This window comes from Protopterus annectens, chromosome 8.part0, assembly GCF_019279795.1.
Source record: "Protopterus annectens isolate FY-2018-M chromosome 8.part0, PAN1.0, whole genome shotgun sequence".
Taxonomy (NCBI): domain Eukaryota; kingdom Metazoa; phylum Chordata; order Ceratodontiformes; family Protopteridae; genus Protopterus; species Protopterus annectens.
The window spans coordinates 1,317,917,847-1,317,942,846 of NC_056741.1; the positions used below are offsets into that span (position 1 = coordinate 1,317,917,847).

The 25,000-nt window shown below is 37.1% G+C and overlaps 1 protein-coding gene across 3 annotated transcripts in view; it reads left to right on the forward strand.

Annotated features, from left to right (window-relative positions):
* The window catches only part of TRPV3 (transient receptor potential cation channel subfamily V member 3), a 579,202-nt gene that overhangs the window by 216,178 nt on the left and 338,024 nt on the right, over nt 1-25,000 (forward strand). For all 3 annotated transcript variants that reach the window (XM_044080834.1, XM_044080833.1, XM_044080836.1), the window contains exon 5: nt 14,479-14,655. In XM_044080834.1, coding sequence (XP_043936769.1) covers nt 14,479-14,655 — 177 coding nt within the window. The remainder of the gene's footprint in view (nt 1-14,478; nt 14,656-25,000) is intronic.

Sequence of the window (25,000 nt, forward strand, 5' to 3'; positions counted from 1 at the left end):
AAAACCTAGTCCAACCATTGACAATGTGATTGGACTAAAGAGGTCGAGTACCTTTATACCTCCTGCACACTCATGTATTCATATCTTCGAGAAGTTGTGTGAGGCACAACTTAGAAGAATGTTAAGGGGACCAAGGAGGGAACTGGATAACCTAACACCTGGGAAGAGGTTTTGTCTTCAAGAACTAACTACCACTAATTTGTATAGGGTCATGAAACCTGACAAGGGAGGGGGGGTGGTGATCATGTCTAACACTGACTACTCGAACAAGATGTACAGTCTTCTGAGTGATACAAACACATATACCAGAGTATCTAGGAACGAAATGTGTATGGCATACACTAAAATTGACTGGCGTCTTTACGGGTGGTTAATGGAAGGGATCATTGATGTTAATGAATACCATTATTTGATGGTTGAATTCCCAGTGACCCCCTCCATTTTTGGAATTCCAAAAATTCACAAAAATCAGAATGACCCACCCTTTTGCCCAATAGTGTCAGCAAAAGGCTTCAAAACAGAAGCAATGGCCTCCTATGTAGATTTTCATTGTAAAGGTATTGTTAAAAGTTTGCCACATATCCTGTGGGATTCGTGGCATTGTTTGGAGGTTATTAGACAAAAACAAATCTTTGAACCATTTTTGATGGTGACAATTGATGTTATAAACCTTTTTTTGATCATTCCTCAGGTCCAAGGTCTGGAAATGTTTAGTAGGAGTTTGGACAAATACAGTGGTTTCCATACTGTTAAACATAGTGTGATAGTAGATCTTATGGAAATGGTTCTGTCAAACAATTTTGTTGGATTTGAAGGTGAACTATTTAGACAAGTGGCAGGAGTTGCCATGGGTGCTAGGTGTGTGCCAATCTATGCCAACTTGGTACTGGCGGAATGGGAGATGGAGAAGGTGTTCCCTACTGAGTATATGAAATAGGTAACGCTTTATTTACGTTACCTTGATGATATACTAATTTTTTGGACAGGGAGTAAGGACGAGATCCATACATTTGTTGATTTTCTTAACAACACTACCCCATTCTTAAAATTCACCTACACTATACATGGGAAAACCTGCAATTATTTGGATATATTGTTATACAAAAACATGCATGATGTAAGCCTAAATTCGAGTATATATCGCAAGAAAACTTATTCTAATAGTTTCTTGCATTTTCAGAGTTGTCATCCCCACTATATCAAGAAGAACTTGGTCAAAGGCCAAATGGTTAGATTATCCAGGCTGATTAGTGAGGATGAACGGCTAAACATTGAGTTGACCAGCCTGACTGCTATGTTTACAGAAAGGGGTTATCCACAAGAAATTTTGTCAAGAGTTAGAAAAGAAATAGAAACTAAGAGAACTACATCCTTTAAACCTATTTTACATGGGGGTTTAATGAAGGAATTCCAGGAGGGGAATGAGTTGGCTTCAGAGTCCCATGCATAATACAAAAAACGGGCTATGATTTTGCCATATAATGGGCAGGCAGGACAAATTATTAGAATTATTAAAGATACTTGGCAAAGTTCTTTTGATAGTGATACTATAAGTATTATAGGTAACACCCCAATTTTTACATATAGTAAGGGTAGGAACCTTAAAGAATTGATGGAAGCTGAACCTAATATTGAGACATATAAGAGCTCCAAAATGAGTAAATGTGGAGTTTGTAGTATATCTAAGTTTATCAACAATGGCCCTTATGTGGCGGTTCAAGGCTTCTATAAAACTATTAGGTGTCCTGGATTCTGTAACTGTAATACTAAGATGGTAGTGTACATTGCTACATGTTTGAGCTGTTCAACTTTCTATGTTGGGAAAACAACAAGAAAGTTAAGGCTCAGAATCCTGGAACAACTAAGAGATATCAGGAACAAAAGAACTAATAATGCCTTGTATATGCATAGTCTGAGTTGCCCTAATTTTAAGAGATTTCTGTTTTTGTAATAGACAGAATTCCATTTAATGACAAAGGAGGTGATTTAAAAGTTTTACTTGAGATGAGGGAGTGCATCTGGCAGTTGAGGCTGAATGCATCTAGACCTCCAGGCATTAATGATCACATCTCAGTCTCTAGTATTTTAAAGTACAAATCTACATTTGTTTGAAGAATGTTAAGTATTATATTATTATTTTTTTTATTTTTTATTTATTATTTGTATTTACTACTTTTACACAAATGTTTATATATAGGTTTTTTAAAATGTCTGTGTTTTAGTTGAATAATATTTTTTCTAGTTATAAATAACAGTGCTTTTAAGCAAGCATAGGAGTGATGTTTTACTGTGACTTTAATTTATAAATTGTTTTTTGGTAGGGGTTGATTGCCTAGAGGGGTGTGTTTGTAACTAATAGCTTTAAATGCAACAAAGATGAAGGGTTTTTTTACTCTGATGATGCCTGACTATGTATGTGGGTGAAAGCGCTAAGTTATCTGTTCATATGTATAGAATTATTATGTGTTTTTTTGCTCGTTTGGTCTATTAAAGTTTGCAGTGTCTGGGAATGAGCCAGTTTATTATTTACATACTTCAATATTCCCCCGGAATATAACATTCATTAAAGTATAGATGGGTAGGTATGATGTTAAACAAAGGAATGCAGAAAGTCAGATGGTAGTGGATTTTGAAAGGATGGACATGGCTGTGGTGAATACGTATTTTAACAAGAGGGAGGAACATAGGGTGATGTACAAGAGTGGAGGAAGATGCACACAGGTGGATTATATCTTATGTAGGAGGGCCAGTTTGAAGGAGATTGGAGACTGTAAAGTGGTGACTGGAGAAAGTGGAGTTAGGCAGCATAGGATGGTGGTTTGTAGGATGACGTTGGTGATCAAGAAGAGGAGGAGGAGTGTGAGGGCAGCACCAAGGATCAAATGGTGGAAATTAAAAAAGGGTAATTGTGAGATGGAGTTCAGGGATGAGTTAAGACAGGCAATGGGTGGCAGTGAAGAGTTACCAAATAGCTGGGTAACTACAGCAGAGCTAGTAAGGGAGATGGCTAGAAAGGTGCTTGGTATCACATTGGGACAGAGGAAGGATGACAAGGAGACATGGTGGTGGAATGAGGAAGTACAGAAGAGTATACAGGCAAAGAGGTTGGCAAAGAAGAAGTGGGATTGTCAGAGAGATGAAGAAAGTAGACAGGTGTATAAGGAGATGAGGTGCATGGCAAAGAGAGAGGTGGCGAAGGCTAAGGATAAGGCATATGAAGAGTTGTATGAAAGGTTGGACACTAAGGAGGGAGAAAAGGACCTGTACCGATTGGTTAGACAGAGGGACCGAGCTAGTAAAGATGTGCAGCAGGTAAAGGTGATAAAGGATAATGAGGGAAACATACTCACAAGCGAGGTGAGTGTGTTGAGGAGATGGAAAGAGTACTTTGACGGGTTGATGAATGAAGAGAATGAGAGGGAGAGAAGGTTGGATGATGTAGGGATAGTGAATCATGAAGTACAATGGATTAGCAAGGAGGAAATAAGGATAGCTATGAAGAGAATGAAGAATGGAAAGGCTGTTGGCCCAGATGACATACCTGTGGAAGCATGGAGGTGTTTAGGTGAAATGGCAGTGGAGTTTTTAACCAGATTGTTTAATGAAATCTTAGAAAGTGAGAGGATGCCTGAGGAATGGAGAAAAGTGTTTTGGTACCAATTTTTAAGAATAAGGGTGATGTGCAGAGCTGTAGTAACTACAGAGGAATTAAATTGATCAGTCACAGCATGAAGTTATGGGAAAGAGTAGTGGAAGCTAGGTTAAGAAGGGACATGATGATTAGTGACCATCAGTATGGTTTCATGCCAGGAAAGAGCACTACAGATGCGATGTTTGCTCTGAGAGTGTTGATGGAGAAGTACAGAGAATGTCAGAAGGAGTTGCATTGTGTTTTTGTAGACTTAGAGAAAGCATATGACAGGGTGCCTAGAGAGGAGTTGTGGTATTGTATGAGGAAGTCAGGAGTGTCAAAGAAGTATGTAAGAGTGGTACAGGATATGTACGAGGGTAGTGTGACAGCGGTGAGGTCTGCAGTTGGAGTGACAGATGTGTTTAAGGTGGAGGACAGGTTACATCAAGGATCAGCTCTGAGCCCTTTCTTATTTGCAATGGTGATGGACAGGTGACAGACAAGATCAGACAGGAGTCCCCATGGACTATGATGTTTGCAGATGACATTGTTACCTGCAGTGAGAGTAGGGAACAGGTGTAGGACACCCTGGAGAGATGGAGATATGCTCTAGAAAGAAGAGGAATGAAGGTCAGCAGGACTAAGACAGAATATATGTGCATGAATGAGAGGAAGGATAGGATAGAGGAATGGTGAGGATGCAAGGAGTAGACATGGCAAAGGTGGATGAGTTTAAATACTTGGGGTCAATAGTTCAGAGTAATGGTGAGTGTGGAAGAGAGGTGAAGAAGAGAGTACAGGCAGGATGGAGTGGGTGGAGAAGAGTGTCAGGAGTGATTTGTGACAGACGAGTACCTGTAAGAGTGAAAGGGAAGGTCTACAAGAGGGTAGTGAGACCAGCTATGTTATATGGGTTGGAGACAGTGGCATTGACAAAAAGGCAGGAGTTTGAGCTGGTTGTGGCAGAGTTAAAGATGTTAAGATTTGCACTGGGTGTGACGAGGGTGGACAGGATTAGGAATAAGTATATTAGAGGGTCAGCCCAGGTTGGAAGGTTTGGAGACAAAGCCAGAGAAGCAACATTACATTGGTTTGGACATGTGCTGAGGAGGGATGCTGAATATGTTGGAATAAAGATGCTAAGAATGAAGCTACCAGGTAACAGAAAAAGAGGAAAGCCTAAGATAAGGTTTATCTATGTGGTGAGAGAGGACATGCAGGTGGTTGGTGTGACAGAGCAAGATGCAGAGGACAGGAAGAAATGGAAACAGGTGATCCGCTCTATCGACCCCTAATGGGAACAGCCGAAAGAAGATGATGATGATGATTAAAGTATTATATTCCAAAGCACATACTATACTACAAGTTAATAAAAGACTCTCTGCTAGAATAGATATTAAAAATGGAACTAGACAGGGATGCCCCCTGCCACCACCTCTCTTCACTTTGTATATTGAACCACTGTTTCTACTTATTACACAAAAAAAACTACCAAAAAATACCAAATTTATATAATACAATGATTTCTTTTACAGACTTCACAGATGACCAGAACCTGTATTTTACAATATCGAGCTCTGATATCGTGAAAATCATATCCTGTATAAGCTTCTACTCAAAATTCTCTAATTATGAAACCCAGAAAAATTACTACTATTTCCTGCCAATCTAACCTCCAAACTAAAAATATTCCTTCTGCCCACAGAAATGAAATTTGAACACACTATGAAATACCTTGAAATTACGTTTCATCAAAACTTATCATTGGTCTATCAAAGCAATGTAACAAACCTATGGTTGACAATGCAACATGACCTCCATAGATGGGAAAAACATCATTTATCTGTATTAGCCAGGGTTGCCATTATCAAAATAAACATCCTACCCAGAATGTTATACCTGTTCAATGCTGCTGAAATACCAATACAAATTAATTTCTTCTATAAACTACACTCCTCTCTTTCCAAGTTTGTATATAATCCTAAATCATTCAGAGTTGCATATAAAAATGATTCTCCCTAATCATTCGGATTTGAAAAGTTTTATATATTTCCTTGTAACAATTTCCAAACACTAATGTAGTTTTTCTTTATCCAGTAGATATTTCAAAATTTGATGCCAAAACATATGTTACAATATTTGGAAAATCAATTCCTTTCCTATTTTAAGTATTAATATGATTGGTAAAACAAATCCTAGCTTTTGAGGATACCATAAAAAGGTCACCGGTATCTTCTCTCTAATTTTTTTAATTGTCGGTTTAGCAGGAACAGTTTAAGTTTTTGCAATACATAACAGTTCTGGTAATAAAACCATTTTGATTCAATTAACATATCTTCAAAGATAAAACTATAATTTGACTTTTTTTAAATTTGATTTGTGTTATCTATCAAACTGTCATGATTTAATTATAGAATGTAAATCTTTTGATGAAACTAACCCTAGATATTTGAAGTGAGTTTTCTTTTTTGTAAATTTTTTTTTACTTCTAACAAACTTAGTTTCAATGTTTAATTTAATAGTGATATTTCAGTTTTATGATTAACTTCTAAAATTGAAATATTCCCAAATTAATAAAATCAAGTAAACAACTCAATTAATTATTTACATATTGTATAGTTAACTGAAATAATCTGCAAATAGCTATATCTTTGATTAGTAATATCTAAGAGAGATGATACATTCAGTTTCATCAGATTTGCTTACAAAATTTCTAAGGGGTTCAACAGCAAATACAAACAGTAGTGATGATAATGGACAGCTTTGCTTTGTACCTTTATAAAGGTTGAAAGGTTGAGAAATGGGCCTAATGTTAGCATATGCTTATAAATTCTCTATCAATAATATCAACTGTTCTAGAATGTTAAATAATCATAAAGCTTTAAACAAATATTTCTAATTAGCATAATCAAATGTCTAAAGAGACAGTATCTAACTTACATTGAGTAAAATATACATAATCACTTAACACTATTATCCTTTTATTGTTATTTCAGGTTCACCTATTTACTTTGAACCCTGTCTAAGTTTGTTACTAATTCCATGTAAGATAGTTTTCATTCTTTTAGTATAAATGGAAAAAACATTTTGTATTCTATATTTAATAAAGCTATTTTTCTATAAGATAGATAAAGTTCTGACTTATTCCCATGTTTCAAAATAGGTGTGATTAATGCATATTTCCATTATGGAGGTATTTGATAAGAATTTTGTAGTAATTAACATACTCTCTTCGATAACTAAAGTATATTCTGGGGAATTGGTTATAAATTATTAAGATTGTACTATCTAGTCCTGGAGCTTTACCCATTTAACATTTTAATTTGTTCTTTAATCACTACAGATGTGTTGTATCAACATAGCTATTGATTTCCATTCACTTTACTAATTATATTTGTTTAATTTCTCCATGAAATTCTCATCTGTTTTTATCTCCTAAGTTAATATCTTCATTTTAATGTCTTACATTTCCTCAGTATTGGATGTCTTTTTACTTGGAATTATTTTTTTTTGTTTGAACATGCAAACCAATTTATATTGAGTACCAAGTCAGTGAAGCTTCTGGGGTGTCAAAGCATTAGATTGTAATTTTGTTTTCTCTGAAGTTGTTCCTCTTTTATTTTTGTTGATCTCTTGATTCATTTTGGTAAAAGATTTAGTAAGCTAATATAATTTTTATTTTGCTCCCGGCCTTCCAGTTTTACTTGCTGTTATCGTTTTTGTGTTGGAGATATTGTAATCTTATTGTTTATATAGCTAATTGCATCATGCTTTAATCTTACTGATAAACATTTTTAATTAATCCCATAGAACAATATAATCCTCATCTTTATTATAATTCAGGTATGCTTTTATTGCTTTATTTAATCAATTGTAAAGCCCTCTTGTTTTGTAATATGTGCTGGTATTCTTTTTGTTAGTGTAACCTTATTAATATTCATCATATGTTTTAATTATTTTGATACATATAATCTGTCTGTTCTGGTTTGATTCCCCAAGGCATGTCAGTAATGGATGGTTGAAAAACATTGAGTTTTTTCCAGAATTATCCATTACATTCTTAAGGTAAATTTCTTTAGTCTGTTTTTTTTTTTAATTTTTACCATGGCTGATATCATAAGATTAAACTTTCATTGCAGTTACATAAAACTATATCCAGCTGAGATATTGCCAGTTTAGCTCCCATTCATGGAAATCAGTATAGATTAGCTAAAGTATATATTTCCTTTCAAATTCCAGAATTATCATAGAAGCCTTACCCTTTTTATCTGAATATTTATATATGATTGTAGTTTGTGCATGCGTCTTTTTTCATAAGATAATTTCACTTTATTATTTTATTACTTTACCACTTCTCTCTTCTCAAAATATAGAACTAACATTTATAGTTTTTAGTTTTTAGTTTATTAGTTTTGCTCTATTAAATTAGTTTCTTGAAGAAAAGAAATATATCAGCTTTACAATCACATCTTTGAGTAGAGTCTATTGGACTGCCAGTGTTCAAACCATTAATATTTAAAAACAATACTTTATAATAATAATTTCTTCTTATATTGTTTATGCCATTTGAGTCAGTCTTAATACTGCAACTTATAACAAACTGAAAAACATCTACCTTTACTAATCTCAATCTAAAAAATTTAAGTACATTTACATTTTACACAGCATAAATGCAAACTGTATACAATGTATTTTACAACACAACATAAACTGAGTTTACTATAAAAATTGAGACCCAGGCTGTCACTGGATACACATATTCCTAGCCTGAAAGATAATCTAGATAGACTATTCCCACCTATCCAAAATAAAATAACTTTTCCTATCACTTGTATAAACCTATACCAAATTCAGGGAGTAAGTACTTATACTTAATTAAGACCATTCTATTTCTAAGTTAAGAGCAAAAAGGAGTGAACAACTATAAACTACATTATTAAATGTGTAAATGAAACAGAATAACATGACTCAACTAAGTATCTCCATTACTAAATGTTTTCTGAACTTTGTGTAAATTTAGTTATGAAGTAATGTATCAACTCTTAATCAAAACTTTATTTGATGTACTTAATGTTTTAAATAAAATAATCAGTGGGATTCAATGCACTCTGTGGAGGCTTCATACATGTTTGTGCAGTGAGCAGCAGTGGTGATTACATATTCATGCCATACACCATGTTTAAATATAAACATATGCAGTTTCATGGCTGTCAACAGTGTTGATAGTCAATAAACCATATAAAGCAACATGAATAGCAAACTTGTTTACAGTAGAGCAAACTAGGTTAGCGGGATTGAGCAGAATGCCACATTGATTACCAGGCTTTATTATATAGCAATGTATATGGTCTAAGCACTGTACAGGACAGTGTATACAGTGCAGAGCATTGTTAAATCTCATTCCAGACATTCTGTACAAAAGTTGTATTAATGACCTGTAAGGTACATGGACTGACATTTAAAATAAACAGTCAGGGGAACTGCGTGTTTTGAATAGGGACACACAGATTAATTGTAGGAGTGAACACAGGGAAAGAGGACAGGTGAAATATAATGTACAGCAGATGGAATGGAAGACATTTGTAGGAGGAACACTAATCACATATCGACATGGTACAGTATGGACTGCACAGTGAAAATGTATATCATGTTACTGACAGGGTGATATAACAATGGATAAGACATCTTTGTCAGATAAGCATTGTGGCAACAATGGAGGGGACATCTTTCAGGGATGATATATACAATTGGGGTTGGGTGCATATTGTGAAGCTGTGGAAACTGCTTTGCTTGAATATGACTGTAATATCAGCAGAGGTCTCCAACAAGTGGGGCACAGTTACAGGCTCATGGACAACAGTAAAAGAAGCATGCACAATCATGGGCAATATCAGAGTAATACCACCAATAATCCCATGTCTCTGACACAACATATGTGATTCAGAGTGATCACAGATGGTACTGCATGAACATACTTGTACAACTATCTTGACATGTCAGCAATCTATGAGGGTATTAAAGCATACTGTCCTGCCACTGTAACATTTGCCAGATGCATTAGAAGGGACACTGCTATACCTGGATGTGACATTATAATCACTACAGGGTAGTTGACTGGTGTGCATGGCATATATATATGTATATATGTGTATTTATTTATTTATTTATTTATTTATTTATTTATTTATGGTACAATTCACACTGTCACAAATGTAACCCAGGCCATCAGTGTTGTCAAACAGTTATGTATGTACTGTGTGCATCACCAGAACAGGTGTCACACATGCATCTGGTATATCATCTTGATGGGGGATCCATACCATCAGACAGTAATTTTCTGCAACAAAAATGAATACCTCAGTATGGCCAATAAGATGTGTGTGACAGCTCACTGGGGCATAGGTGGTACACTTCATTTACACAACACTGGAAGATGTGTAGGGAGGAACATGAAGAAGGATGCATTGTACTCAGTTATTGGTGTAATGAAGGCTGTGAACTCTGGAGTTATTATGGCCTTTGATGTGGATATCCTGCACATACTCAGTAGTTGTGTTACATACATGGGTAGATACCACTCTGGCCACATGCTCTTGGATTTTCCACATACCATCTACCCCAGGACACAGGTCACATATGAGATGGTCTGCTTGTAGGGTGTGATGTCTACATTATCCTTAGGTTGTGTGTTTGTCCCTGTTTGTGGGTGTTCTGTCTGCTTCCTGTGTGAGCCACTAGTTGAAGTTTCCATGCTGCTAAGCATCACGCAAATGAAATAAGCAGAGATAAATCTGACATTCAGTGTGTTTCTCCATTTCCCTTGTTTGCGCTAAGCCACACACCACACAAACACTACCATTAAAAAAAGAGAAAATTAGGTGAAATGAAGAAAAAAATCTATTAACTTGGTAGTGTTGTTAAGGTTGTTAATTTATGTTGGCACAAATGAAATATTTTTACACAGGTCTGGATTTGAACTCTCACTCCAACGAACCTTCAAAATACAGTAAGAATGTCTTATCCTTCTTTGCCACACAAACAGCTTTGCAGCAGAGAACTAAAATCATTGTGCATACAACTAATTGCAAAATCATCCACAGTACTAACAAAACATATGACTGCTGTTTGTAGATGTATTAATTTCAGATGTAGTGCACTGAGTGATCCATAACCATTTATGACTATTGCTAGCATAAATGCAGATCTGTCTTATCTCTCTGCATTTGTTGCTCATTTTTATCTTATCTGACCAGTAATCTGAGACATGCACTCTGTAAGGCATTCTATATAATTTTCCTTAAAATGTGTGAGGATATTAAATGGCAGTAATATACCGTTGTCAAGGAATGAAGGGGAGGTTAGATGTTACTGAACAAAAACTGTGAAATGTGTTTTGCTTACTAACATTTAAAACCTTGGTGCAATTACTTCTGCACTTTGTAAGTGTAACCTGGCTGACACACCCACTAGAGGTAGGGAAGTCTGAATTGTTGTTGTTGTGTTTTCCTTTTCCTTACCAGTAATCATTCACAATTGCAATCCATTAGCAACAAATACAAAGGGAGTGCCTGCACTATGTTTACATCTGCTATCAGAGCCAAGTATTTATGATTCAGCAATTCTAATGAATTCACACCTCATTTGCATATTCACCATGCTCACAGCCCTGAATCTATACTATAAAAAGGGAATAGAGTAGATAGAGAATCTGAAGGTGAGAAAACTTGTTTATGTTGATAAAACAAAAGAAGATATTACTTTGGATTTTTCTGCACAGAAAACTACTGATCTTGATAAGGTAAGCTTTCATTTTTCAGCTGTATACTGGATATGCTGTCAGTAAGAAAATATGTTAATAAATAAATAAATAAATATATATATATATATATATATATATATATATATATATATATATATATATATATACACACACACACACACACACACATACACACACACACATTAGCAAATGCTACTTTTATCTGCAGGCATGTCTTAGAAGTGTACTGATGGCATAGACATGTTTGTCAGGGCATTTTACTTTCTCAGATGCACAGCCTTCTTAACTGTCATAGTGCGATAGATGTTTACTAGGCTAATGACCACAAGGGCCTTTTTTAAGAATAGCATGCATCCCACATCTCTGACAATTTCCATTGAAAAGTGCAAGCAGTGGCTTGGGAGATTAAACATTTATAAGTTAGGGCCTGGGAGATGAACAATTTACACCTGCTAATGTTGCAACTATTTTCCCTGTACACTTTTCTATTATTTCCATGAAATGTAAATGTACTATATTGTCAATGACACAGGGCTGTTAGCCTTCTAGGATGGCCCATACACACCTGTAGGGGAATGCTAGTCACAGGTAGACATGACTGGCAATTGCATAAAATGGAATGTTCTGTGATAAATGTGTACATGTTTCAGGGGCAGTTTATTTGACAATACTTTTAGCATTTCACTGATGGTTTGTTATCAAAATGTATCATTTGCCTATTGTTTTGGGGTGAGGGAGCAAAAGTTAGATCTTTTAATCTAGTAGTTCTGATATTGTTTGTTTTGCAGATGTGCATAAGTCTCATCAAAACAGAGTCCAGGGATGCCTTGTATGTCAAGCAAAGATCACCTCTCAGAAGTCTGTATGATACTGAATAAAGAGACAGGGATTTAAGGTCACCATTGTAGGACATTGTGTTTACTCCCTGTATTCTTTTTGTAAGAAACCTTTGTGGGTATTGGAGTTGCTACATTTGCCTGGTCAGGTACATACCAAAGGGGGCATTATACTCTACTACGTGTCTGATGACGTGTGAGTACAGTAGTATGATGACCTCACTGGACCTAGACACCATGCCCTGGCTTATAAGTTGAGTAACATAGAAGGATTTCCTTACTACCTTGGACGCATGTTGGTCAAAGGCTAGGTTGCTATCTACATGATTTCCCAGATCCCTGACTAATGAATCAACTTCTATGGGTGTTTTATTGATGACGTAGTTACCTGGGGTGGCAGTCTTCTCAATAGGTACTATAATGCATTTCTTGGTATTGAGTTTTAAGCCATGGCTTTTGCACCAAGCATTTGTCTGTGTTAAACCTTCTTGATGGGTGTTCTCATCTTGGTCGGATTCAATGACTGCTCCCAGTTTGCAATTATCTGCAAACTTGGTTAGCCATAGGCCATTAACATTGCCTTTGACATCTAAGAAGTTAATGCCAAAGAGGAGTGAGCCTAGCACAGAGCTCTGGGGGACTCCACTGGTGATCAACCAGTTTGTCGAGGTTGCCTCACTGATTTTTACCTCTTGGGTCCTATCAATGAACTAACTAGCTATCCAGTGTGTTATAAAGATGTTTATACCTAGTTCTGTAAGTTTGTTGACAAAGCTTGAGTGGGGTATTGTATGAAATGCTTTAGCTAGATCTAGCTTGGCAGTATTCACATTTTTCCTGTCACCCATTGCCTTAATGACCTTTTCAAAAAAATCCACCAGATTCAGTAAGCATGACCCTCCTTCGACAAAGCCAAACTGGGATGGATCCAACTTTTGGAGGTGTCCTATGCCCTCCTTGATAATTTCCATGATAATTCTTTCCATGATTTTACAAATAAGACTAGTCAGACTAATGAGTCTGTAATTTCTAGTCTCTGTAGAAGGTCCTCTCCTCCCTTATGAAGGGGAATGACCATCACAGTCCTCCTTTCGAGTCACACAAAGCTGCCTTAAGACTGCAGTTAAATAAAGACTCCAGGGATTCTGAGACGCTGTGTTTTAGACTGTTCATGAGGCATCCTGGGATGTTATTAGGGCCCAATGAAGCTGTGTTCTTGGCTTTAGCAAGAGCAGCCCATACATGCTCCCATGTTATAATTGAAGGGGTTCTGTTTGAGGGGATCTTTGGGGGATTATTGGAGGTGAGAGGGAGGTAAAGTTGGAACTGAATTTGTCCACTAGCAGGTTAACTATATCGCCAGGTTCATTGAATGAGGCATCATTAATCATCAGTTCAGCACATTGCTATGTGCTGCCCTTGAGATTTCTGACACAGTGAAAGAAAGCTTTGTGGTTACTGTTCGACTGGGTGGCTACCTTAACTTCAAAGTTGGCTTTGCTTGACCTAAGTAGCCCTCTTAATTGCCTATTTCATTTGAATATGTAGTTTTTATCTTTATGGGAATTATCCTTCCTGATTTTGCCATAATTTTTTGAGGCTTATGCATAATTTATGAAGTTTCTGAAACTCTCTATTTTTTTGGGAATAACCAGACCACTAAACAGCTAATCAATAACAGGACTGATGAACTAGATTGTTGAAAATTATTTCTCTTCGGAAGACTGGACTTCCAAATCCAACAGGAAATTTCCTTTATATCAGCAACTATACATGAGTGCTCAGCCAAGAGGATTGTGAGAGGACATAGCAGATCCTATCTCCACACTGCCAGACTGCTATATCAGGCTTATGGCAGGGCAATTAACCCTGTGACTACAGCTTTTCAGGAAAGCTTATGAGCTGGTTAGCTTGTAGTAACATCACATATCCATCAATTCTACATTATGTCTAAATGCAGAGGTATGTTGTAATCTAATAGTATACTCCATTCAGTGTACCCTAACCACTAAATCACTGCTTCTTTTTATAGTGTGCACTGACAGTGAGCACCATGCATTCATCTCAATATTGTTAAAGAACTCATCATGTCTATATTAATTCTTTGAAAGCACTTTGCTAGTATTTTGTTCAAGTAATTGGTAAAATATATATCTCTTTAAGTTAGTTATGCTTGAAAAGCTCTACGTTGACGTCCAAGTGAAGTTTTCTTTTTTCTCCTTCTCTTGTAGAATTCCTGTTGTCAAAGTGCACTGACCATTCAAATGGGAAGACATGTCTGATGAAGGCCTTGTTGAATATTAATGATCAGACATTTAATATTGTAACAGAATTGCTGCAGTTTGGAAAAAAGAATAAATTCTTGAAGGAACTGATTAATGCAGAATACACAGACAAATTCTACAAAGGTATGACTAGAAACATTTCCATCAACATTGCTATCCTTTCCAGTAGCATGACGGAAAAATACACTGCCATTGGAAAGATTTTTCTTCTTTTTACAGTGGGAAACACTGAGAAGCCGCAGTGGTGGTGCTGCGGTAGCGTTGTCGCCTCACAGTTAGACGTTGCCCGCTCGATTTTCAGTTAGAGCATCTTCTGTGTGGTGACATGCGTGAATGGGCGTTCCTTCGTTGAAGGTTGTGCATTAGGCCCGGCAAGCCTGCTGTGGCGACCCCTAACTGTGAAAAAGCTGAAAGATACAAAACCAGTGGGAAACACTGAATCTCCAGTTATAGCCTACCTGCTATAGTTTCTCACAAATAAGTCAGAGAGCACTGCCAGGGATAGTTAGTTCTTATATAAACTGTACTATTCAGAGTGCTTGTTATGCCAACAAGTTACTATATGAACAAGTTCTTTGCACCTGACAAGCTGTCTTCTGGCATGTTCATCACAATCTCTGGTGGGCAGTGTAGGCTGTTTTGTGAGATCATAAGACTGAAATACTTAGCCTTTGCTCATTCAGAAGAAGACAGGTATTAAGAAGATTTTCCCCACCTGTTTGAGTTCTGTATGAGAGATAATATAAGCCCTAAGTAGTAGTTTGAAGATTTCCAGGGCCCACTGTTTTTAGTAAATGCAGTTAAGGATGTATCCGCTCATATGGCGAAGAACTGGGAGGCAAGGCCCATGCAATGTTATTCCATTTTTAAGGGTTTCTCTGCCTTATAAAATATAAGTGAATTCATTAAAACATATGATGGAGAAAGAGAAGTTGACCTTTAATTAGCAGGTATTAGCTTGTGGCTATAAGAATGCTACTCACTTTGTGCCCTGAATGATTCCTTGCATAAAGAACAATTATACTTCCTGGAGTTTCCTGATTTCTACTCACAGGTTACGACATGTCTGTATACATTACCTGCTTTTAATCAGCTGTTTTTAAAAACATGTTTTTTAAGCTTTTTTGTTGGAGTGCCCTTCTTAAGGCATTTTGACCACTTATTTGTGAAGTATAACACTGTACAGTACTGAGCAAAGTAATATATAGCAGAAAGGCTTAGTTGTGATTTGTACAAGGAACAAACGTTTACTTATGTGCTAAAGTGCCTTCCATTCTGCATTGTGAGCATACTGCCATTATACATCTCACACTGGATTACTGTTTTACAAAAACTACTACATCAAGATAATATTCACTTGCATTGATGAACTTGTAGATTTTAAATAAAAATTCTGTAATGTGAACTGGAAAATTATATAACCAGTGTTGCTCTTCACTTACGAAACTTCAAGCTAACAAAGGTTCAGTTCTCAAAAAAAATCCCATCTGAACTTTTTTCTGATGATATATTGTATAAAACTTGTTTTTTAAAGGGGACAACTGCCCCATACCCCTCATTTGTGGGGCATGCTCCCCATACCCCATAATTTATTTATACAAAGTCTGTGACTTCATAATCATAGAAAAAAGAGAAATGGGGGGAAAAACAAAATACGAAAGGGAATTGCTGCCAATGCACACTTAGAAGGAACACTGGCACTGATTTCCTATGATTATAAACACTGGGGAGTTGGACATTACTATTTTGAGCTCGTCCAGGTGGAATCTCATAGAATTTACTTTTGACAAGGTATAAGCAAAGTGTTGCATAGTTTTAATATTGCATATTTTCTATCTAGCTTTAAATGACCGGTTCATAAACAAGCAAAGGATGTTTCTGTTATGGTGAAATGCCAGCTTGCCAGTATAACTCTTGTTACTGACTACAAAATACTGGTAAAACCATTTGGTAAATACCCATTACTCCTGTTACTTAACACCAACATTCCTGGACTACTGTTTTCACAGGATGGTTAAGGATTGTGTACTCCAATCAGTGTAACAATGGCCTAATGTTAACCAGGGATCAGTAACTGTGAATAAACATACTATTTATGCACTTAAATTGCCCCTCTGCTCAGAAACAAAGGACAAAATTGTCTTGCTCTTTGCAGTAGTAATGACCTTCACTCTACGTAAATGTTATTACTTTGTAATTTTTTTTCTACCTGTGAATGACCTGGGGGCTGCCATATTAAAATTACTTTGTTTTTCAATTAAAACCCCTCCTCCTCCTTCCCAATGTGTACTTTGTGTCTCATAGTTTATTCTACTGCCACTTATTCTTCAGGCTGTTCTCACCATTTACCCAGAATGAGATTACTCTGACTGTATGCTTTATATGAAAATCTCTCAAGAGACTGGTATCGGTTCATGAAAGTTTTAGGGGCAGTTTGCTTAAGGCAACTTTTACAGTTTTCTAGGTGAAACACTGAACACTTGCATTGTAGAGAACATTTCTAAACATCACTGCTATGAACTACAAACCAATACAACAGCTGTGCTATAGTGTACTTTCCCCAGTTCACAAACAGAGAAGCCACAAACAGCTAGACCATGTAGCTAACCTCAGATTATGTCCTGCAACCACACTTCTGATCATTGTATGAATGGGCATAGTACCCTTGTTTCTCCTCTGTATCATGTTTTGTGAAAGAGAGAAAGTTTGTGCAACTATGGGTACTTAGTAATCCAAAATTAGGCACTGGAGACCAGCAGTTCCAACACACAAGTGATTTAATGTTCAAACACAGCAAAAGGAACACACATCAACAAATAACATAAACGCTGACAAAAACACCTCCCCTTACGTTTTTGTCTCATAGAACTTCATCAGATGGGCAAAAAAACTCATAGTTACCTAGTTAAATAACTGTTCCTGTTTGAATAGACCAATGAAATCAGTGATTCAATTAGTTACCAAGATACAGAAAGAGTGGATTCTAAACTGCATGTGACAGTCTTACTAGTCTAGCACCATCTGGTGGACAAATAATAAAACACATGAAAATGTATATAAAATCAAGAATTCACTTAAATAAATAAACCAGGATAAAATAACATGAATATACATAGAAATGTAAAAAAATGTAAAATTTTCACAATTTTGCAAACCTGAGCTTGAGTACAGGTTTTATCGACACCATATCATTAAGTCCTGAATTGTTGCAAGCATCCAGGACTAATTGCCAATATGGTTCCCTGTATTCGAGTCTGGTCTCCCATGGCCCACCCCTGGGGTCTATAGGGACCACCTCTATCACAAAAAATTGAAACTCTGCTTTTGGACATGCCTGAAGATGTTTGTACAGGGCATTATTATCATTTTTCTTCCTTAAATCATAAAGGTGTTCATACATTCTTTATTTTAACCTCCTTTCCATCTTACCCACATAGAAGGAGTCACATGCCCCACACAAAACAATATATACCACACCTGTGGTATTACAATTTGCATACCCTCTAGTAGTTATATACTTGTTTCTACATTTTAAATATAACATGTCCCCAGTCCATATGTACTTACATTGGGTACAACTTCAACATTTGTGTGTACCTTTTTTTGTTACTAATGAGAGTTCTGAAATTGTTATAATGGGAACCTCATATTTTTGATATTTTGTCCTTTTTTGTACACACATTTAAGTGGCTTGTCAAATATACAATTTAAATCTGATAAGGCTGCCATTTTTTTCCACTCCTTGTCTATAACTTGTTTGACCAAATTTGTTTCACCATCATATGTGATAGTCAAAGCAGATTGGTAAGACGCCCCTTCTATCTTCATACCTTAATCAGAGGGGTGATTTTTAACCAAAATAGGGGTAAACCTAGACTCTCTACCATCCATGACTTCTGTTAATGCATCATTCAAAAGTGTGAGAGGGTACCCTCTGGCTTTGAACATTTCTGCTATAAAATCACATCCTCTTTTAAAATCCTGGTCATCAGATGTCATTCTGCTAGCCCGGACCAGTTGACCTTTTATGTTTTTTGTGACCTTTTTTGTTTTTTGGGACATTCATTTGCTGCCTGACTTTTATTTACTTTTGGTTTGATTTCCATTCCTGCTTGACACCGATAACTTCTCTACTTAATGTAGCAGAAGCATATCTTTGATTTATCTGCACATGTTTCAAAACTTTCACTACATTTGGATCTTGTGAGGTCAGCAGATATGTGTGGAGTCCCATGATTGCTGATCTGTACATGTAATCAATTTCAAGGAGGCCCATCCCTCCTTTGGAACGGGGAATATATAATCTTGGTATGCACTGATGTTTTATAAATCATTTGGTGAGCATGAAGCATCCTTCTTGTTTTCCTATGTAATCTATTCAACACTTTTTGGGGCCAGTCAGTCACTCCAGAACTGTAAGTTAGGACAGGTAGAGTAAATTGGTTTATATCCTGGAAAATTGTTCCTTGATGTCAGCACTGTTTTCAGGATTAATTTAAGTCTTCTAAAGTATTCCTTATGAAGTTTTATATGCATTTGTTAATGTTTTATTTTTGATCCTTCATCAATTCCCAAATATTTATATGCTCCCTTTTGCTTCATCTTCTTCTTCTTCTTTTGGCTTTTCCCGGTTAGGGGTCGCCACAGCAGATCATCTGTCTGCTCATGATTGGCAGTGGAGTTTTATGGTGTCGAGTTGCCAGCCCGGTGCCCAACCTTCCACAGAAGGCACACACACGCACACACTCACACCTAGGGCCAATTTAGAGTGTCCAGTTCACCTACTGCATGTCTTTGGGATGTGGGAGGAAACCAGAGCACCCGGAGGAAACCCACGCGACCACAGGGAGGACATGCAGACTCCGTACAGAAGGCACCCCAGCCGAGAATCAAACCAGAGAACCTCTTGCTGTGAGGTGGCAATGCTAACCACTGCACTATGCTCCCTCTTGCTCAAGTTCTTTTATATGACATTCTTGTTTCAAACTGATTTCCTGGTGCTGCAGTTTTCCTGCTTTAAAGGTTGCTTTTGCACATTTATCAAGACCAAATGACGTTCTTATTTCACCTGAAAAAGTTTTGACAACTTGCAGATGTACTTTCAGTTCCTCATCTGATGAGCTATACAGTTTTAAATCACCAGCAAAGAGAAGATGAAAAGTATTTACATTTTGCTAAGTCAGTTTTCAGTGTAAAACTAACTGTTTTGTTTATCAAATGATACACTGTGTTGTAGAATTTGAAAGCAGTGTTAGTAGCATAATTGTCTTTGATGCAGAAGGCTATGGATTCTGCTCCCACACCATGTAGATGGAGTATTGATAGTGCAGTGCCCATTTGATTGCTGATTATTTGGTGCATTTTAAGGGTGGATAGGGTTATACACTCCTGAGAATGTCCTCCTTTGTATGAGATGCCTAGCAACTATGAACTTTTCAGTTTTAGTCATTTCCTATTGCAATATTTTACCAGTTTACCAAGTTTTTTAATGTAATATAGGCAATTAATTCTTCAAGGGCAACAGGCACTGAATTAGTAGATGAAACACTGAGATGTAAAGTTGTTTGCCAGTGGCAATCTCTTCACTAGTTACAGATTTCTTTAATGTGGAAATGTTCAGATGATTTCTCTTCTGCAGAGATTGTTTGTATTGCGTGATACTGGTGGATTGTAATGACAGAAGTCTGAGTGGCCTTTTATAGTTGAAATTTTCTGAAATTGGTAGTTTTGTCATTATTGGTTTATGCATTTTGTTTATTTGCTTATTAAAAGAATGTTTAAAACTACAAATTTAAAACACATTCTAACAAGTGGTGCTATATTACATAAAGAATATAATTTAATGCAATCAGGAAGTTAAATCAAAGAACAAATACATGTATGCATGGCCGTAAAAATGTGTGTAAAGAGTCGCTTTTGAAAACAGCCCAAATGTAAACTTAATCCTCCACTGACCAAATGCATTTTCTATAAATATGGGTTTTCATGCAGTTTCAGTGGCAGAGAATTGTACCGTTCATGCTAAGCCTATTTTCATTGTATTGTTTAGCAAATGGCTATCTGTGTTTGTGCTATTCTAGCTTAAGCTTCTATACACAGGGAGGAGAGAGGATGCTATTCTACTTTCACTGAGCTGTAAACTTGCTTGCCTACCCCAGATTAAATTAAACTGTTTAGATTAACCTAAGCAACCCTTTGAACCAAGACACATAGGCTTCTACTTTCTGAAAACATGACTTTTATAGTAAAGTATGTGTGAAGGAGAAACAGATTAAAGCAGGTTTATTAAAATAAATTTCCACCTTCACTTGCAGTTTAAACTACATTACAAGGTATCCTTTCTTCTATGCATTTAAATAATTAAAGGAAATGACTGGACTGGCTTTCTTGGAGTGAATGACTGGAGTGGCTTTTATGAGGAGTGACCTACCTGTGGGCATGGCTTGTAGGGGTGTTTCATGAGTATGGTGTGGGTGGAGCTTAAGGGGTGCCGGAGCACTACTTCGCCTAGGATGCCATATCAGCTAAGGCCGGCCCTGCCTGGATGCTTGCAACAATTCAGGACTTAATGAAATGGTGTCTAAAAACCTATACTCAAGCTCAGGTCTGCAAAATTGTGAAAATTTTACATTTTATTACATTTTTATGTATATTCATGTTATATTATCCTGGTTTATTTATTTAAGTGAATTCTTGACTTTATATACATTTTCATGTGTTTTATTATTTGTCCACCAGATGGTGCTAGACTAGTAAGACTGCCACACGAAGTTTAGAATCCACTCTTTCTGTATCTTGGTAACTAATTGAATCACTGATTTCATTGGTCTATTCAAACAGGAAAAATTATTTAACTATGTAACTATGAGGTTTTTTCCCATCTGATGAAGTTCTATGAGACAAAAACATAAGGGGAAGTGTTTTTATTAGCGTTTATGTTATTTGTGGATGTGTGTTCTTTTGTTGTGTTTGAACATTAAATCACTTGTGTGTTGGAACTGCTGGTCTCCGGTGCCTAATTTTGGATTACTAGTTACATTTTGGGCACTTTTACCACATCTATGCCGTTCAGTTATGGACACTTCTTTACCTATTTCCTTGCTTTGCAGAAATGCACCTGGATGCCCTGCCTCCTTTGTTTCAGCATATTCAAGACTCACTTTGGTACTTCACATTCAACATGGCCCAGGCATGGCTATCTTAAATAAAGGAAGACAGAAGGTGTACTCCTAAACAACAATCACTGTGGAAATTATTAAAAAGGTTTTATGTAGTGAGTACTCCTGATCAATGAATGTTGTAGATTTTATTGTAAGTAAGGTGAGAAGAGAGTGCCCCTGAACAATAAGCACTGTGTACGCTATTATAATGGATGGGAGGGGGACACTCCAGAAATGAGCACTTCATATTTTATTTTTGAAGACTGTTGAAGACCCTACACAATGAGCATTGTTTATGGAAATGTATATAGCTGAGTGACAGAGCACTACCAATCAGCACCACAATCATTATGTGATCCTATTGCTCTGCATCTGTGGGCAGGATTAATAGCATTAAATTATTTGTAATGTATTAAAATATGGATAAAAGTGTTACTTTTATGTGCTGTATTTCAGATGAATTGCTAAACCAAGGTCCTGTCTGCTTGAGTTGGTAGTAGCTCAGCTGGATATAACAGATCCCCCAGCACCTATTGAGAACAATAGGGGAAGTTTCCAAATTACCTGGTCAAATTTCCCCTAGCAGTATAACTACCAACTTGAGTTAGCCTAGTGCCTAATGGGACTAACCTGGTTAACAAAGGATAAACAAATAAAATAAATATGGTGCACATTTTGCAGCTCTGGTTGTCAATTCTGCCTCATTTCATATAGTTAATCCACGGTGATAATACATCTGAACTATGTGACATCTGTGGCCTAGCTGCCATGAGGTATTTATTCATTGGATCATAGGAGGTTACTAAGCTAATGGCCCTGGGGCCCTTACAAGCATAGCCAAGATTTTATCCCCAAAAAAGAAACCTCAGTCAGCACCTGTCTCCCCTGTCAGTGAGGGACACAGGTGGAACCCTTGGGACAAATTTGTGGTTTCCCATCCACTCATCAAGGTTGCACTTGAAGAGGGTCAGAGAGATACTCTGTTTGACATGTATGGCAAGTCTATTCCAGAGACAGGGCAGCCTCTGTGAGACAAACCTGTCTCTCTAGCAGGTTTTGTTGATGTCGCATTTCAGATTTAGGCCTTTTGAATAAGTAATGTGTGAGGAGTTAGAATTATGGATATGTTGCATCTCTAGTAGCACAGGGTCCGATATTGCCTTGTAGGCGAGACACAGATCACCTTTGAGCAAGCTGTATGATACCGAGTAAAGTGACAGTGATTTGACCTTGTCCACATAGGACAGGTGTTAAAGGCCATGGATTCTCTTTGTGATGTATTTCTGTGGCTTTTCTAGTTGATGCAGGTGTTTAGAGAGGTACATACCAAACAGGGCATTATACTCAATTATTGGCCTAATGAGGGAAGACTACAGAGAGAGTTAATAACCTCCTTATTTCTGGATGCAATCTCTTTACTTATGAGATGAACCAAGTAAAAGGCTTTTCTGACCACTGCTGCTACATAATGGTCAAGTGTGAGATTGTTGTCAACCTGAGTACCCAGGTCTCTCACCACAGCTTGTATGCTTAGGAGGTTGCTATTGATGTGGTAATCAGTAGGGGCCATGTTTTTGCTGAATCGTATGATAATACACTTTTTTGCATTTAACTTAAGGCAATGATTTTGGCACCAGTCATTTGTTGCTGTGAGACCCTCTTGAACTATGTTAAAATCATTTGGTAAGTCAATGACAGCAGCCAACTTACAGTGATCAGCACGCTTAGTCAGCCACAGGCCTTTTGTCTTTGCCGGGATCTCTGAGAAGTAGATGCCAAGCAGTAGGGGTCCCAGGATAGATCCCTGGGGAACACCACTAGTGATAGGTCTGCTATCGGAGGGGGAGATACCTATTTTGACCTTGTGGGTCCTATCAGTGAGCCAGTTGGCCACCCACCTGATGAAATAGGGTGTTACATCAAATTGTGTTAGCATTTTAATGATGCCTAAGTGAGGGATTGTGTCAAAGGCCTTGGCCAAGTCAAGATAAGCTGTATGTACTGAATTCCCCTCATCCTGGGCCTTGGTGACAGTCTTAAAGATGTCAGCCAGGTTCAACAGGCAAGATCTGCCCTTGATAAATCTGAACTGGGTGATGTCAACTGTTTGGAGATTGCCTATGTCCTTGTTTATATGATCCATAATAATATGCTGCATGGCTTTACAGATCAGACTTGTACTGGCTCTCATATGATCTGTGTGAAGCCTGTGGCCTAGCTGCCATGTGATGTTGGCTCTCATATGAATTAGGTGAAGCCAGTGCCCTAGCTGGCATGAGGTGTTGTTTCTCATATGAACTATGTAGAGCCTGTGGTCTAGCTTCCATGAGGTACTGGCTCCCATACAAACTATGTGAAGCCTGTGGCCTAGGTGCCATGAGGCACTGGCTCTCATATGAATTATGTGAATCCTGTGGCCTAGCCGCCATGAAGTACTGGCTCTTATTGAACTATGTGAAGCCTGTGCTCTAGCTGCCATCAGGTATGTACTCTACCATTTTGTCTGAATGTTAACAGAGCACAGGGTGAAGTATATGGTGAAATGGCAGTCTTGAGAGGTGAAGACTGATGAACCAAAAATTTATGGGAGACTTCCAAAAATGTAACAATGTTTGTGCAGCAGGTCTTAGTGGATACACTAAGCCAGCTGGATAGTATTATTAAAAAAAAATAATGAATAAATGGCAAGAGAGACTGCCTGGGCATGATAAAGCAATCAAATAACAGGAAATGCATACAGCTCAATGAGAGATAATAGCAGGACTTATTAATGGTTTAAATCAATAGTTAGGAAAATCATAAAAGGCATAATATGCAAATCATTGGCTTGCCAGAATTGCTGGAAATAACACTGCTCAGTTTATTCGAAGTGGGATAGAAAAAAGTACAGAAATCTTCCATGGTAATACTAATAGAGCATCCATACAGGACTATACTTAAGTTATACCTCATCCTAGGTCTACTTGCATTAATTGTAAATTCCTTAATTTGCAAGATAAAGAAGCAGTGGTGGCCAAATATCATCAACTCTCTAATGACTTTGTTTGTGGGACAACACATGAGGGTGCAAAAGAAGTTTTCTAATCAGCTGCTTATGCTGCAGAATGTACAGATATAAGCTTTGTGAATGTTTAAAAACAAGAGCTTTAAAACCCAATTTTCACAGCCCTTTTATTGTAGGAAAAATTGGTTTTGAAGTATTCATTCACCATGCCTGAAAATGCAAGAACTGGTGAACCATCTAGAATCTCAGTGAAGAATCATCATAATCATCAACAGCTCTTTTTCCTCATTTGTTTTCATGGGTT